This window comes from Camarhynchus parvulus, chromosome 3 (genome assembly GCF_901933205.1).
Source record: "Camarhynchus parvulus chromosome 3, STF_HiC, whole genome shotgun sequence".
Lineage (NCBI taxonomy): Eukaryota > Metazoa > Chordata > Aves > Passeriformes > Thraupidae > Camarhynchus > Camarhynchus parvulus.
Genome location: NC_044573.1, coordinates 34,534,373 through 34,553,071, shown reverse-complemented (window position 1 = coordinate 34,553,071; position 18,699 = coordinate 34,534,373). Strand labels below are relative to the sequence as shown.

At 37.0% G+C, this 18,699-nt stretch overlaps 1 protein-coding gene across 1 annotated transcript in view; it reads right to left on the bottom strand.

Annotated features, from left to right (window-relative positions):
• CRIM1 (cysteine rich transmembrane BMP regulator 1) overlaps positions 1-18,699 on the bottom strand; it is a 174,475-nt gene that overhangs the window by 49,158 nt on the left and 106,618 nt on the right. Inside the window, exons 6-7 of the mRNA XM_030945169.1 lie at positions 7,401-7,583; positions 3,173-3,370 (exon numbers count right to left, since the gene is read on the bottom strand). Coding sequence (XP_030801029.1) covers positions 3,173-3,370; positions 7,401-7,583 — 381 coding nt within the window. The remainder of the gene's footprint in view (positions 1-3,172; positions 3,371-7,400; positions 7,584-18,699) is intronic.

The window sequence follows — 18,699 nt, the reverse complement described above, 5'->3', positions numbered from 1 at the left end:
CTTCCCAGCCAGGACCTTATTCTCCCCTGTTCCCACCACTCCCGCAGGTCACGGACAGCACGGTGAGCATCAGCAGCAGAACTTCATCAACAGAAACAATGCTCAGGAAAAAGAGTGAGAAGCTGATTTAAAATGGGAAGGAGCGCTGATCCATACAGCTTACCTGTTTAAGAGAATAGAGATGTCAGGTGGCTGGATGATGGCAGAAACAAAATAGCATTTTAGGTGGGACTAGGTTGTCATTTAAATGATAAACCTAAAATTTGGGAAAATCATTTGTGCGAAAGAAATAGAAGTTTTTAACTGTCTTCCCAGGGCATGCATCCTTCTCCAGTTCAGCCTTAGAACAAGGAGAAAACCAGAGAACAGAAATCCAAAGAAGGTCCTTGCCTACTGGGTTAGCAAGCGACAGCTGTATTGTAATGAAAGCAGACAGTACTTGTTTCCTACCCCACGCATTAACTCCAAGTAGAAACACTACTAATCTCAGATTTAAGGCTTAAGACACATGAAGCTATCTGACCTTGGAGGTGGGCCAGAAATCTACAGTTTACACACAACTGCCTGCTGCCAAAGGCTCAAACACCTTTTTTACAAAAGGTAATTTTAAGATACATATTCTTAATGCTAAATGCAGACAGTCAGCATCTAACATTGTTATTTTTTCCTAATGTTCTGGGATTTTGTTAACGTGTGCTTTCAAAGAAAAATGTTAACAGATTCAGAGAGACACAGGGCTCATACTTCAAATCAGGTATCACCTTGCTCTCATCTATTTAAATACTTTTATTCAGGCTGCTCATCACAAGGCATAACAGCCTTGAACTTTTTTAATGCTCCAAAACATGACTCTAAGAGATTTGCTGGTACCCTTGATGGTTCATTTCTCAGAGATTTTTTTCATTTGTCATTATCACAAAATTAAGTTGTTAAGTCTCAAATGCTGAATAACTTGTCACCAAATCATTCAGAGGAGCTTCTTGCAAACTTAATTTTTTAAATCTTGAGTTCTAGCATCTGAACACACTACTGTATTTTAACAGTCCAGTTTTTTTGATCCTTGAAATAATCCTCTATCTGGATTCCTGTAATTAAATAATTTGCAATAATTGATCATAATAATTTTTTTGTTATATTTGTTTGCTGTAGGAGAGGGAAGGGAAAAAATAAGAGAGTATTCAAGTGTTTTCAGATGTTCTCTGACCACTGGTACCTAAGTATGCTGAAACTTCGATCCCGAATGAACTAGAAGCACTTCTACTAATTGTAGGTTTTACAACTTAGATAATTTCATTACCTTTTGAAAAAAAAAAAAAAAAAAAAAATCCACCAAGGCAAATGTGATGCTTTTAAGCTTAAAACTTATGAGGTTCCTCAAAATACCACTCAGTATCACTGCCTTCCAGATGATACACTCAAAACTAGATGACTACAATTAAGCATACATCATACAAAGGCTATCATGACAAACAAATAGGAAGTCAGATTATTTAATAATATATAATTTAGATGACACAAGGACCTTATTTAAATATTGATTCCACAATTCTATTGCATCAGTTTTCATCCATTTGTACCATAAGTATGGTTGTACTCCATATGTCACTCACAAAAACAACTTTTATGGACTTAAACAGTTGTAGCTACACCGTCTTCTAAAAGGACAAACGTGTTATTGCACAGAATTATGCAGCCTAGTCCAGAGGACCTAATCTGTGTCCTGAGAACACTGCAGAGGCATTACTGTCATGTGTTAATGAAGCACCAGCTTGTTTATGTTGCAACCTTTAGCAATGAAGGATGGAAGCCTACGCTTGACCCTGTGTTTGCTTCCCACGGTTCTTCATATATATATGCATTAAATTCAATCATCTCTCATCCATTTTCTATGCGCATTTAATTCAATTATCTCTCATCCATTTTCTCCAGTCTGGAAGAGGGAAATAGGAAAATAGACACATTTGCCTATCCTTCCCTCATTAGAGGAAAAGAATCCTCTCATGTTGACAATAATTCCATCAGCCTCTCTTTCTCTCTGCATGCCTTCCCAAGCTGGCTCAGACATCTAGCTAATGAGGGGTGACAGCACAGGCTCTGTGATACCCATCCTGAGGTGATCACTGGGGATTAACAGCAGTTAACCTGCTTCCTCACATGACATTAATTCAAAGCAAATAGTGCAATTCTGTAATTGCAGCTTTTACACATTGTATCAAACACCTTCTTCATACCTAGTGATGTGAATTCTGGAGTTAAACAGCACCTGTAAGAAATCCTTATGCTCCTCAGATTTATCCTAAAAACTAAGTGTCCCAGTGAGCTTACTTGGATAGATACTGCAAACCAAGAAGGGCCCAGAGACACATGTAGATATACAAAATTCTTTTTTTTTTAATCAGAGAAGGAATGAGAAAAACTTCTAAGTGTCAACTCACTGAGCACCCACAAGTGCTTGTGTACTGTGAAGATGGCTCTAGGTCTAGAAGAACCGTTTCTAAATTTATCTGGTGTTTTTCCTGATGAACAGCTACTCCATAAAATGCAGCTCTAAATGCACATTTACATATGCAATTCAAAATATTTTTTTAATGTCTCAGCTTGCAAGTCTTCACAATTCCATCATCAGGCTGGGCAAGCATTTTACCTTATAGTTAGGTTAAATCTCAGTCAGTTATACCATATACATGTATTTCCACAAACAAATGAAAAAATAATTGTAAAGTTGAAGAGTTAATCTATCTCCCAGGTAACATCTCTTTTTACAAGTTTCACCGAAATAATTATGTCCAATATCAAACTATGTTGTACAAAGAGATTTTTAGTTGCAAGTAAATGACAGCGATGAAGAAGAAAACATGAATAATCCAATTAACAGTAATAATTATAGTGACAAACATTTTGACCTAACTTCTCCTATATTTATTAATAAGGTTTAAGCAAAGCTAAGAGAAAAATTAGTAAATAATGCTGATCTTAACTACCTCTTTATGCCAAAAGAGTGCCAGGGATTGCCAACATACAGGCGTAGTTAAACCACACTGATGTTTTCTGCCCTCTGTGATTATTCAGTAACCAGCCAATGCCACACCAGCTTTTAAAGTGAACCAAGAATTGCCAGGAAAGCAGCGACCATGACAGACCAAATCCAAAGGAGGGGGAATAGCACTCCTACCTTCACAGACGGGGCAGCACTCCCCGGGGACCTTGACAGGGTTGAGGCAGCTCTGCCCGCAGGCGGTGGCCACGCAGTGTGGGTCCCCGTTGATGCACTGGCAGAACGTGCAGTCGTCCTCCCGCCAGCGGTCCCCGTGAGCTTGGATCTGCCCATTGGCATAGCAGCCAGCAGGGTTATTGACTGGATAAAGCGGGTCTGAAATGAGAGCAATCGCAAGAGAGTCTGTGTTATAATTAATGCTTTAATATTTTTCATTTTGTTCTTCAGGACAAAATGGTTCTTTGGATCTGTTGAATCTTTTTTTGGTACCAACATTTCTAAGTGACCCACTGGAAAGACTCCTGTCAGGACTGCAACACTCTTTTACACTATGAACAACGATGAGGCCTCTGGCACATTTGTTGCTTTAAGCTGCACCTCATCCTAGTGTTAAAGATACTCTATCTTTTTGAACAGGGTCAGTTTTCAATTTCATTTCAGTTGAAGTTCTTGCCCCTTGAAAGCCACAAGTCCCACTTACCTGTTAGCAGTCAAATTAAGATCTGGATATTTAAATAACAGAATTTTAGGAAGCATACTTTGTATAAAATTTCTCCTTAAGTTCCCTGAAAGTCTGTATATGCTACCCCATTTCTGGAAATAAAAGCAGCTTTTACTCTTCAGAAATAATAGTACTCCAGAGATAAGTGGTACTCCAGTGGTAAGTTGCACTGATATTAATAGTTACAAAGATATATACATTATGTGAATGTATACAGATTATCATGGTGGCTAAGAAATGGTAACTGTCAGGCTCAGAAATGAAGTATCTGAGAATGTACAGTAAGTAGGTCAGGTTTGCAAAGCAAGTAACACTACAAATTACATAGTAAAGCAAATTTAATATATTAAAAGCAATAAATATATCTGAAAGCATCTTTTTTAGCTGACATCCAATAAACACAAGTGATTTATTATAAGTTAATTTTCCAGGAGTGTTAAGATGGAAAGACTTGGGAGAAAGAAGACGTCCTATCTGAAGGAAAAAAGGCTTGAATGAAACTTGGATTATTTCTTTGGAGTTTCATCAGTCCTCTTTGGAAGGAAGACAATGCATTTTTAATGCAGATAAAACCTGTAGCAGTGCCAGTAGCTGTTGTCTTACTCAAAGCCACTTTATGACACTCCAAACATTTGGAGTGAAATGGCAGACAACATCATCCCCATCCTGAGCTGTACTGATATTCAGAATTTTAGTAAAATTCTGAATAAGCCCAAAACCAGATGGTTGTGAAAATAAGGTGTTTAAAAATTAAAATGCTACTTAAATTCTTAACTTTGCACCTTTGATGTTTTAGGATAATCTTGCATCTGTAAAAAAACCAACATACAGGTTTTTGACCTTGCCAAAAATCAAATCATACACAAAGAAATGAAGTGAATTTTATCATTCAACCTATGTACAGGATTCTGATTGACAGAGGAATACAGAAAAAGCACAGAAAAGGCATACAAGACTTATGCTACTTGCAATAGTCTTCTATGCAACTCAAAGCACAAAGTTCCTGATACCCTTCAAAAGGTCAGTAGCATTTAAAGCTATAAATTACATCTCCTAATGCTGATATAGCCTAGAGAACTTTGGGAAAGAACTCCTCCTGGAGTTAAGCCAAGAAGGGCTTCTGCCTGTACTTCACAACTCACACCAAATTTAGTACTTGTCATTTTAGAATTCTTGGGGAAAAAAAGCATTGGGGTTTTTTTGATATTTCTATAATCAAGTAAATATTTGTAGAAAGCAACTAATCACCTTGACAACAAGCCATGAAATACTCAACAGAAGAAGAGAAGGTAGAAAAAATGCCCCTTCTTCAGCAACTAGAAAAACATGAATGAGTGGGCTGATATGTTCTGCCCATTTAAAATACATGACCTTGTCAATTTAAGTGTCAACTTTACCCAAGTAATTTAAAAAGGGACCAGAACCATCTTTTTTTTTTTTTTTGAGTGTTTAAAGGAACCAGGACAATTATAATATGTTAAAGGAACCAGTTGTCTAGGCTCACTTAAAAGAATGTCACTAAATCAAGAGGGATTTCTAGTAAAAACCACCATGCATCTTACTATCCAACCGTTCAGAATTCAGATTTCCTTCATTTAGTGCCATAACCCTTATCAAAACAATACACAACAGAAAGAAGCAAGACATATACCACCAGGTGGTTTGATGAAGGACCCTGTAACTTGGTATTAAGCCACAGTCATTAGTAGAAAAATAAAAGAGTACACAATAATTATATAATGTTATCCATTTTATTCTTAGTAAGGACCTGTCTTAAAGAAGAAATTTCCACTGCAAACTAATACACACCAACTCATCAATCTGAAATGAAATGTCACCAGGTTTTCTTGCTAGTCTGATGGAAACGTTGCAAAAATGGAGAAATCAAATTTTATTGTGGTATGATGATATGACAGAACAGTTTATTGATAAATAATAAGGTAGCTGAATATTTAAATCATCAAAGAGGATAAGGGACATATCTAGATCTGCAAGTTCAATGTGGAAAATCAGCACCTATATCTGAATATGATAGGACAGATAGAGCAGATATATAGATATACATGTATATATATTGTCACAATGATTTCATAATACCAAATCTTGGAATATTCACATATGAGAAAAAATAGTAATCACAGCAAATGAACCCAAGAGATTTTATATATTCTATGAAGTCACCAAATCCAAATCCTACAGCAGCTTTTTCAGGAGTGGATCTGCACTTACTTGGGAGAGTTCACCACACCAGACATGCCTTCTCTAGACCTTTTCAATCTTACATTAAATGACAGTATATCACAGATTTTTTTTTTTTTTTTTTAGAGCATGAAGGCTCTTGTAAGTGTAGGTGCAACTGCACCAGGAAAGACCACAAATCTAGGATCCTCCCTTCAAGTATAGTCAGCAATGAATGTCTAGGCCAGGTCTTAAACTCAGGGCAAACATAGATTGGTACCTCTCTGGAATACTTAAATCTACAACATTTGCATTTCAGTTTCTCTACATGTGAACACCACGTGTCAACATGATACAAACTGACACTAAAATACGTAAAATATACACCAAAACATTAAAAAATTACAAATACTCTTTAAAAAATACTTCCAAACTTTCCCACCTGATATTTTATTATCCAGGTTTTGGGTTTAAATCTCTGAAGCTTTCAGTAGCTTGTAACAAAACAAGCTATTTTTCACCAGATCCTGTGCTGAGTGAGAAGGTCCAGCTCTTACAGCTGCCTCTATGAGATGTATTTTTATGAGGTACTTTACTTTCTAATCCTCTGCTTGGAATAAAATGCGACTATATCGGATCTTCTGGCTTATTTGCTCCTGCAAAGAACTACAGGAATAATGGTATTAAGGAGACTGCAAAGTGTTTGAAATTCACAGTAATTACTAGACTCCTCTCCTCTGAGAAGATTTCAGATTTCCAGGTGATTTCACCTATTGAGAAGATATTCCTAAGTCCACATTTAAACTAAGGGACTAAAAGTGTTTCACAGGCCTTTTCCCTACCTGGTGGCCATAAGCTAATCCTCAATGAGGCAAGATCCAAGTGCCTGCACCACCCCAATCTTCCTCTGCTGGAATCCTGGTTTTATTCTGGCAGAATATTACTCCAATACTTTCTAGTATTAGCAAGAGGGTCAATGTGATATTTCCCACAGAGCCTTTTTTAGGAGGACTGCAGGCCTAGCAAGGCTCTCAGCAGAGCAAAGGAGGAAGAGGAAAACTGGCATCGGATTGCTGCCCCATTGCTTTCTGTAACTGTAGAGGAAAGAAGTTGTGTGCATCACTCCAGCTGAACAGAATAAGAAGGAGGTTGCAAAGCAAACAAAATTTGTCTCAGGGTCACAACTACATCTCTGGAGATACCTGTCTCAATGTCTGTGCTGAAATTAAAAACAGCTTTTTATGTCATTTGTCAAGAAGGCCCCCCAAAAAGCATGGCACACTTGACCATGTCTAAGAAGTATTGTCAAGGCCAGAGGAGCACTGCAAAGAACATGACAGCACATTCAGGCACAGCAAAAATATAGAAATAAACTGAATTATGGAGGAATCTGCAAACTCCAGAAGAACAAAAGCTCAATGAGTTCATTGCTCATTTCCATTGAACAGATAAATGGAAAAAAAAGCAGCAGAATTAAAAGCAGAGAGGATTAACAAGAGACTGTACCTTCACAGACTGGGCAGCACTCTCCTTCTGGCACGTAGTACCTGTCGCAGTGTAGCTCACCACACTGGGCAGAGAAACAAATGGAGACTCCCCCTTGGCACCGACAAAATCGACAAGCATCCATCCGAAACATGTCTCCATCATAATACTCCATGCTGTTAAATATGCAAGTTGGCTTCACTTCTGAAAGAAGAAAAAGAAAAAAAGTGTTTTACAGATATTGTTAAAGAGGAAATAGTTAAGCTTATGCTGCCACTGACAAAAGCAGATATAAAAGAGACAGTTGATTTTTTTTTCATCTTGTAAAGTCAAATACAATTTCATTTTAAGAACATGGTATATTTTATTTTCTGTTCAACAATGGAAGAAAATAAAATGCTGCTCAAAATACCCTTCAGAACAACTGTCTACAATTATAAGTCTCAATTTAGAAAAATTAAAATCCTGGAAAAAGGCTGCAGTGGTGGTATTTTTTTGTAGGTGCTAAATATTTTTCATTCTCAATGAACCTGAAGCTACTTCAAGTTTCAGCACATGAAACAATATGTTTTTCTGTTTTAAGAAGTCAGTTCCTGATGTTTCTTAAGTGTAATCTTCCTCTCTGAAGCACTTGGTACTCAGGTAGATAAACTGCACTAAAAGCTGTCCAATTGATAGGTTAAAAAAATCAACCAACCAACCAACCAACACCCAAACATTTTGTGACTGCATGATCTGTTAAGCAGAACTGAACACTTCTTTTTTCAAGCAACCTGGAGCTGTAATGGCCAGCTTACAACCAAACTCCTCACAAAAAACCCAAACCTCAATTGTAATAATAGTTACATGATCACTTTAGCATTTCAAAAACATAAGATCGGTAGTTCTTGTATGCCCCCATCTACAGCAGAGCCTTGACATAGAATTAAAGCCAAACTTTGTGGGAAACTAAGAGTTTCTCAAAATTTTTAAGTGTTTTGGGAAGAACATTGCTCGTTTACTTTGTTAACATTCAAAAAAAGGAAAAAAAGATGCTAATTAAACCAATGAAACAGTCTGCAGATTTAATCAGCTTTTTCTCATCATTATTATTATTTTATACCAAAGACATTTGGTTCCAGATTATGAAGATCTACACAGCATGCATATATCACAAGGTCTTCATAGAGGTTTTGACCTTGCCGTTACCCCACATTTATGAACCCTCCTCCATCACCTATTTTACAGATACTGTTAAACAGGAAATATGTTGCTATTAACAAAAACAGATATAAAAGACACAGTTGATTTTTCTTTCATTTCATTTTCAAAGCCCACTCAGTTCAACCTGCCAACTGATCCCCCCACTTCCACAACACTGTGCAGCTCCATGGCTTAGGGCTGAATCATTATGACTCAAGACACTGTAGGAAAAACACTCCAAATTTATGTTCAACTATAGTACTCCACATTAGTCATTAGGAAATTATGACTTCACACTATCATCATTATATTACTCAATTACTTAAGCCCCCTCCCTCCTCGCCACTTCAGAATAAAATTTTGGCCTCATATGACACTAGCCCAAAATTTGTGAAAGCAGCCACCCAAAGTACAGCAGTATCTAGTCCACCAGTCTGTTCCTTTCAGAACCTTTAAATCTAGTCTGAAAAAACAAAGATTCTGAAAACAGGAAGCCATTTATTTCAGAAACAACACTATCAAATGCTGTAGTAAACCCACCACGTTTCGTTGCATTTGAAGCAAACAGCAGAGAAAAGAAGGGACAATTGTCCATGTTTCTGATTTCTGTAGAACAGATGGTAAAGACTATTTACATATATATATAACGCCTAGCCAACTAGAGTTGAAAACTGTGCCCACTTTATGGTCAGGTGATTTTTCTTTTGCTTAGTGATCAATCTCACACGGGAGATGAAAAATCAGCATTTTCAGATGCCTTTCAATCCACCACAATTCCCTTAACTTCTGGGAGCTAAAAACTGAGTTTCTCTTGACAATGACACAGTTTTTCTTTAAAACTCTAAAGCATTTCAAGCACTTCTTTCAACATATATTGTGTTCCAGCCTTGAATTATTTGAAATTATTGTAAAGCATTAGAGTTGAAACTTGGAAGTATCCAGAGCAATGTTTGATTTTTACATGCCTGTTCTGTCTTCAAGGCATAATGTAGAAAGCAGCATAAAAAATAAGAGCAAGAGGAGGAAATACCACTGTGTCCGGGAAAACAGCTATGACCTCATTAGAAAGCAATTCACATAAACAAACACTTGAGAAATATTTCAAGTTTATGCAGCTCAAGCTGTTAGTTTAAAAACCTTCTCAAAAAGGAAAAGTGCCAACACAACTCAAAGGGCCTTTAATCCCTTTGCTTCTGGCTTCACTGTTTTGACTGCAGCTTTCCAGATTTTTACTGATTCCCCCATACCCAAAGAGAAGAGATGAATTCCTGCCTCATCAGAAGTAGAAACAATCTCCCATTAATTATTGTTATTTTTAAATGTCCAAACAAGACTATGCAAGTAACTGCAAATCCTGAAGGGAAACAGCATGTTTTATTCCTACAATGAAAACCACTGCAGAATTTCACTACGTGTGTATTTTTAACATCCTCCCTTATGGTAAGTGTATATATCCAGACTAACTATAGACCTAAGCCTATGCATCCAGCTACAAGACAAGGATTACTTTTGTTAGAACCATCTGTAAGACTCCAGTCTTGAGACTGAGTAAAGGCAAAATAAGCGCTAAAATGAAGAACTCTAGCTTTAGATACGCCAGGTTGAAGCTTGAGTAAGCAACACACAGTGAAATTATAATAATGCGTTTCTTCCACCACAATATGCTGAAAGATCTTTCAGTTCCCCTTTTTTTCTTGTTGTTTTTAAGTGCCAATTTTATTGCCTTATTGATGTAAGTATGACAGTCACCAAGGGACAAAAGAACATAAAGCTAACATTAAATAAATGCATCTTTTCCTAAATTCAAGAATTCATTGTTCTACCAAAAAAGAGAAAACTGCAGGTTGGACTCCTCAAGCTTAGTGTGTCACAAAGGAATTCAAACTGCCAAAACCTCACAGCACACAGCAGTTAAACATATCTGAGACTCCAAATCCTGTTTGTGATGCAGACTACCACAACAAAGCAATGGGCATGAGACACAGGCCATGGCTTTGTGAACATAAATTCAGTGTCTGCTAGCTCTCAGATAACCCAGTAATACAAGATCGATCCAGCCCAAGCACTGATACACAGCTGCCCATCTGTGAAAGAAGCCAGGACAGAGGGGATGGTCTCCAGAAAGATGTAGGGTTTTTTCTGGCAGTGGAAGAACAAATGACATCTCTGCTTCTATATAAAGTCAAGCATGACTACGATTGACTTGATTTGGCATTAAAGTTCCTGCCACAGAGTTAAAAGAAAAATAGTTCTGACACAAATTTAGCTCTGCATGGCCACAGCCTTTTTGTCCTGGGGGTGAGAGCCCAAAAAGGTGGCACTAAACCCCACAGCCTCACACTACATAAACTAAACCCCACAGCCTCACACTACATGATCATTTCTTAAGCCTTTATCACCAATCTGAACTGCAAAGGGACACAGTCCTTTTTATTTAATTAGTTTTTAATGTACATGTAGATTTACACTCCTACGTGTAAATCTAATGAAATACATATTAGTTTTACGGGCTGAACTACTCCAAAGTAAAAATTCTGCTACTGAGATTTCTTTAGTTTCCTAATACTTATGGTTTTCTTTAATTCAAGTCCTGGAACATCTCAGAAACACATGCAAGTCTGGCAAACTGTCCCTTGCAAGGCAGCAGTTCTACACACGGCCACACCAAGCACATGAGATGCCTCAGGGTATCAGCCTCTGTCGACAAGTTTGGGCATTTTCTTCTGTAGTATCAGAAATTCCAGCTCTCCCAAACCAGAAGGCAAGATTCAAAACAATTTTCTGTTGTTCAAAGGATTAAAAGGTTCATGCTTCCAGGACTTCAAATGTTCCTTCAGCATAAAGAAGTATTTGTACCAGAGCCCTGGAAGGAACTTGGGTAAGTGCTGTGAACTTTCTATTAAATGAAAGGGAAGGAAACAGAAAAATTTGAATCCTTTGTCTGTATAAACAAAATACAGAAAAGATTTCCATTTTTCCAAAGCTGAGCTGATAGAGTTTAAAAAAGAGAAGGTTACATATCATTGGAATTGGCCCATAATAATGTTATAAGGCAACTGTATGCTGTTGCTGCCTTGCCAGCATACAAAAACAAGCTAGGTAGAAAAACTATTTGGATTCTTACTCTTCAGGTTGCGCTGCTTATTTTTCCTAAGCAGTATATTCCTTATTACTGCAGTAGATTATATTGCAGCATATTCCCTATGAACACAATTACAGAACTGTTCTGAAAGTCCTTCGGTTGTGCATATAAAAAGGTGATCCAGAAACAGAGAAACCAGAATTAAAATAAAACTGAAACTATTATTTGTAAATGAATGCATTTATTTATACAATTACTTAAAAATATCTTCACAGCTTAAAGGAATGAAATACTATTTTGTGGCAACTGCAGTCTGTAAAAGAAACTAAAAGATACTTGGGATGCTGAGAAAACACAAATTCAGCTCTCCCTGATACATCCCTGTCTTAATATTTTCTTTAAAACCACCAGTAATGGAGGAAATGCAACCGACCTATTAAACAATTCCACAGTTTGATTGACTGTAACACAGCAAAAATCATGGAAGGGGTAATTCAGGTTAGGCAGAAACAACAAACAAATGGAAAGGAAGTGTCCCCTAAGCTTCATTACATTTCTCATCTTCAAGGTCTCATGTTCTACAGTTTTTTCTATCCTCCAGTACACAAATTTCTTGCTAAGAGGAGTCATCCTCAGGACACTTCAGGGTGTCCCTGCCTACAACCTCTCTTACAAATAAAATGTATTTTAATTTTGCTTTTCAATTTTAATTTTTCTCCATCAGGTCATGTGTTTTAGTGTTTGATTGTTTCTGTGATTTTCTACAAGGCTATCCCCCTTCTTTCTCTTAACTCCTTCTAGAAATTAAGCAGGGCTGCTTTTTAACATCCTGCAGTGCTACTACTGGAAAATACCAGGACAACAAAGGAGGAGCTGGGGCCACAGAGGGTGGTGGCTATGCTCTAAAACAGTGACAGATTTTCTTGATGAAATTGCCAAACAATCCTTGGAAGCAAGATATGTTCTTCATAACAGAGGAATGTGTTTAAATCCCAGTGGTCTCTGTCAGTCCATCACAGGAGAAAATACATCTTGTGATCAGGTTAGCCATAGGCATGTCAATAGGGCACAGACGTCTGAAACAGCACCACTATTAGGTACTGGCACAGCCCATCATGCATTGCCAGGACATTTGTCAGAAGCCTCTAGTGCATGAGAAGTTAAAAATTGCAGGGGGAGGGGGAAAAAAATCTCCAAACCTGTAACACAAGGCTGTGGTCTGGCGTTCTAACAGCTCTAGCCATGTCTTCCATTCTTTGAGAAAAATACTGAATTCTAACCTTGTCCTCCAAAGTATTGGAAACTTCATCCAAATTTAAAAATCCAGCAGTATTTGAGCCAGAACATCACTGAAGATATTAGCCTACCAAGACAATTCACTTTGGCAAAAAACCATTACTATTTCACCAAAGTAAACACTAGAAGTATATACTTAATTTTTTTTAAAACTTTTAAACCCAGGCAGAACTGCACCATTTGACATCTAATGTTTTTTGTATATGCCATATCATTTCACAGAGTCTATACAGCATCTTGTGTTTCATTACCCACGAAAAAGAAATAAAATAGATTTTGTTCTTTTTATTAAAAAAAAAAAATTGTTTTTAAAGCTCAGTCTCTACTTCCCATTGAAAAACCCTCCTGCTCCTAGTGAACCACTCAAGAGTTTTGAGTCTGGTTTCACATCCAGCTGTGGTCCTGACAATCCCTACCCCATCTCTTTTATCTATTTATCTACAGACTAGTTTTGACCAGGAATTTTAGGTTGCCTGGCCTTCAGTTTTCTGTGTTTTTCTTTTCCCTCTTGGTTTAAATGTAACTGGTAATGACTTGCACTGTTTCACACACTTTTCCCAATTTGACTAGGGCAAGTATAATACAGGTTCAGAGGATCTAAAACATTTGACTTGGTTTGGCAGACTCACCTACTTTTTCATTATACTAGACCAAATTCTCATCCAGCTGTGATTGGCCATGATTTTCAAATACCTTTCAGATGTTCTGACTGAACTAAAAACAATAAACCTCAAAACAAAACCTCAGCCCACAACAACTAAATCCCTCTACCTTTTTGGTATCAGATTATCCTCCTTTAATGTTAACCTTATTACGTACCAAACAATTTGTTATCTTTTTCATCTCAGAAGATGCATTTCACATTTAATTTTTTTAAAGCAGATGCCTATTTGAAGTCCACCACAAAAATCTGTGGTTTTGGACGGCCAAAGAGGAATATGCAGTACTGTTCAATTAGTATTAGGACTGTTTAGTTCTCTGCTCCAAGACAGACTGTTACCTTGCTCAAATCCTTGTTTCTTTAGAGCACACACAAAGTAAGTTTAATGAAAGTGCAATAAAGACTGCCAAAATTATTGCAATAAATAATGGGAACTCCATGGTAGATGGTGTCTGTGAGGTACTTCACTTGGACTTCATTCCTCCTTCTAAGGTGAATATTTTCCTTGCTGACCCTATATTCCCCATCAAATCCTTTCAGTACTCATGGATGCTCCCTTTACAAACAGGCCATTGTTACTTCCCTTTTAGAAATAGTGGAATGACCTTTATCCTTTTCTGCACCATGAGATTAATAATGGATCTGCAATTGCTGTGAGGAGCAAGTGCACCAACAGGTGACAAGAAGTGTGATTAAAGAGGATTTTTAATCTCTCCTCTAATGCAGTACCGCTGTATAGAGATGCAAGCGTGAAAATAGCCAGAAGGCACAGAGTAAAAAGAAATGCCTCCTTTAAGCCAGTTTATCTTCTCAAATGAGAAAAAAAATTCACAGAAACAGTTATAGAATACTGATTATGAGTCACATCAAGTGGTCTTACTTATGTAGGAGATCACTTCTGTACCACCAAGGAATTATCAGTACAGCCTAAATCAGCAGAATAGAAATGGTCAAAGTCTTAAGTCCCAGGGAAGGTGTGATTTGATCTTCCCAGGATCAATGCCAGTTATTTTCATGCATCCATCCAGTAGTCCCACTTTCAATGGATAGGGCAATGAAAGTCTACACCTCAACTCCCAGGGAAAATGGATTGGAGCTCCACAGCCATCCTTGGTAGAGCTGAACTCTAAAATCACAGCTCACACATGGCCACGGCAGAAAGCAGCATGGTCCCCTTGACCTTGAACCATGCCGACACATTGATGAGGACCACTCACACACATGATGTATCATATTTCACAAACCAATCAACAATATTTTTTGAAGTAGCAGTTGTTTTCAAGGAAACTTACTGAGAAGTGAAAGCTCTGACTGACAGAAGGCAGCAGCTGCAGGATGCCTGGTAATTGCTCTCTCAAATTTCTAAGGCACAGCTCACAGTCAGTATGTGCTTTAAGTGCAACTTACATTCAAGAGATCTATGCATCAATACCTAATTAGAGAACAGGCAAGTTTGGATACTCACTCTTGTTTCCAAGCACTTGAACTCTTGCTGCACATGCAGCTTTTAATCTCTTTAGACTCACTTGTTGATCCTTGTAATTGAATGCCGAATCAATTTTCTTTCCTTACAAGCTCCCCATGAGTAAAGCAGAACACCAGGATTAGCAGAGAGAAGTCCTGGTAAATAATATATTTTGTATGGATCAGAAGAAACTAGTTTCTGTAAAATACAGGATTTTTTGGAAGACTGCATATCTTGGGAATCTCTCACTCAATTCTCCCCAAGTAAGTATCACATACTATCTAGTATTCTCTAGATGAAAAGCAGTTCTCAGGTAAGTGCAAGTGGGGAAACTTCACGGCGTAGTCTGCCTTTAAACAAAGCAATACTGACTCTCACTTTCCCTGAAACAGGGCAGTAGAACCACACAACAAACAAAACCTCTTTGTTCAGTTTCATACAGTAAGATGAAATTATCTGCTATCGATTTCCCATGTTGCCTTATTTCCTTTATATCGACTTCACACTTCTCTGAAATGAGTACATTTGACTATGGATGTAGTCTTCTCTTCCCTAAAAACTTTACTACTGAACAGCACTGTGCAAATCTCTGATTCCCATATGCAATAAGCAGTGATGTATTCAGTTGGCATTCAGCTATACCTCTAGCGATACTATTTTATGGCAGGCAGAGATTTAAATTTAGAAATTCATACTTCTGTCTCCTTCAGGCTAGAATTGTGTTACATGCATGAACTAGGGCTTCTCCTAATCTTACATTCTTGATGGTCATCAAGAATGTAAGATTAGGAGAAACAGCCAGGAAGCCATCTAAGCACTGATGATTGACAAAATCATATCACTATTGCATTTTACATTACTGCCAACAATTCCATAGAGTTGCAAAGTTGAAGTTAAAAATGAAACATTAAAGACCTTTCTCCTGACAAGGAAAAAGGAGCAAAAAGAAATAACATGTTGCAGCCATCATTGTTGTCTGAGCTGTCATTTTGACATCCAAGGACCAGGCAGGGTATGCTCAGGGATGGCTCAAATACTCACCCTAGATAAATCACGACAAAGGAACTTGATCATGTCAAAAGAGAACTTTGGATTCCTTCCTACCACCATTTAACAGCTCAGAATGATTTTCCTTACAAAGATGCTTCCCTTCAAAATAAAGGAATCAATGCATGCCTTAAAATTGACCTTTTCAATTGACTGACCTCTGGAACAAGAATCACATTCTAATGACAGTAAGCATTAACCGTAATAGTGAAAACTTTTAAATATAGCAGTGCTTTAAAAAGCACAACTTTATGTCTCTAGCTGTGTAACAGTTTTATGTGAAATACTCTGATATTTGCATACATTCATGATGTTTAAAATATCACACAGAACTATTGTAATCTATCTGCAATGTAGTTTTTTTTCTTCGCACCCATAAGAAAGTTGTTGTCAGGACTTTCTAAATTTTTTTTTGTATAAAAATATCTCCAAAAAAGTTTGATCAATGCAAAGATTGGACAGTTACAGACAATAGCTACTTAACAAAAAGCTCCAATTAAATGAAAGGATCCTTTTCCAAGCAGAAATAAATGTTATTTTGGTGATTTATAATGTCTATATAATCATAGAATAAACTATGAGAAGCAGCAGTTTGCATATGATGTAAAACATACGGACACACCCAGTACGAATCTGAAGCAGGAAAATAAAGACTAGTGTATTGACTTAATTCTGTATTTATGATCAAATAACACCACCATTACAATCTGCAAAAGAAGTAATTACTGCAGAAGCTTATTTTGCCACAGATTAACATGCTTTTCTTAGACCAACAAAAAGCTAGTTTGAGACTGTGTATCAGGAACAAAGATAACCACACAAAATCCATTTATGTATCGTAGAGCTTCTATATCAGTTTTACATTAAATCCAGGAAAAACACCTGCAAAAGAATAACTGATCTGTCCCCAAACTGTTGACAAACAAGAAAGAGAACATACCATAGAGTCTCTCCATGACATGTATTTTGCAGCCATTATTAACTATCTCCTCAACACTGGCCACTGTTATTCTACAACTACAGCAAATCTCCTTCCCACACAGTAAAGCCAGCCTACACATACTGTGAAAATGTAATTCTGCATCTATCACATTAGCACAAAATTGCAAAAAACATCACAGAAGTATGGCCTGCTTTAACACTCTGACCATAATTAGGGTTACCTAAATATAAAAATTGGATTTTTTGCAGTCTACATACAGTAATTTGTAATGGATATCCTTATTTTAAGGTAATGATGATCAGTACTCTTCCTGAATGCTCCCCCCCGCCCCACCCACTGCCAAAGGAATTATTTAATTATTTAAATTATTTCATTATTTAATTCAATAGATGTTACAATAGCAGGAAAACTATACTTATGTGAGTATGCACATTTCTTTTTTATTCCATCCTCTTGCTTGTTTTCAGAGGTTTTCAAACACAGAAGTAACTAACAAAACTTGTTGGTAATGCTGATTATACAACTTCCCCACTTACCATCTATGGACTCATTAAATTGCATTTGATTAAAACACATGCTTTAAAAAGGCATCTAATCCTAATTGGAAAGGATGAAGATATGGAATTCAGCATCCTCCCAGGAGTTTGTGCCAACAGTTAGCCACCCTCACTACTGAGAACAGCTTGTCCCAGATCTTACATATTTGAATCTTCTTGCTTTGAAGGCATTTTTTTAAATGAAGCAAAGAAATTGATCTAAGCCTATAACTGTAAGATATTTTCTCCATCTGTTACTGATATCAATTGTATCTCCTCTGCACTTGTTAGTATTTCAAAATACTGCAAAAAACCAGAACTGAATATTGAATTCAACTATCGGTTTCACTCAGAACCTTCCCCCCTCCCCTTCATCTTAAATTGACAAAAGTAATGGTTGGGATTTATTGCACACATACACACACATGTACCAGCTTGTCATTGCATTAAACATGAATTAGAAGTTCTTGTCAGAATTAGTTTTCTAGGAATTTAGAGGTTGTAGAGGGCTTATTTGCAGTAGTTGTCCCCGAAAAAAAAATGCTAAAATGCATTTGAAAAACACCTGAATTATAAAGCAATACAAATCATGTTCTATGACTATTCTGTCTTCTCTACCAATGATACGCCACAAAATACAAATGTCACACACTCATGAGTAGTTTCACAATTGCTCATGGATTGTTAATAAAAAAATTGATCATCTTCAGGTTTATAACTATTTCTTCTTTCCAAAATGGAGCATCATTAATAACTGCACCTGGAAGTTTGCTTGGAGCACTTTAAAATCATGTCATACAGCATTAGTTTATAAAATTTCATTGTAGCACTAAGTAACATAACGACAAATGTGATTTTCTACAAAAAGTATTTCACTTTTCTGACCAGTTTCCTCAGGATTATTTTCTTTTTTTTAAAGAGGAACTTTATTGAAGATAATTTTGATACTGGCCTGGAATATATTAAAAATTGTTTTTAAGGACAGATATAAGGCAAACCTAAAAACCTTAATTTTTCTTCAAGCCGCCCTTTCTGCTTCCCTCTGTAGCACCACCTTCCCTTCAAAAACTCCTATTTCTTCTTCCAATTTACTCTGTATTCATAGGCT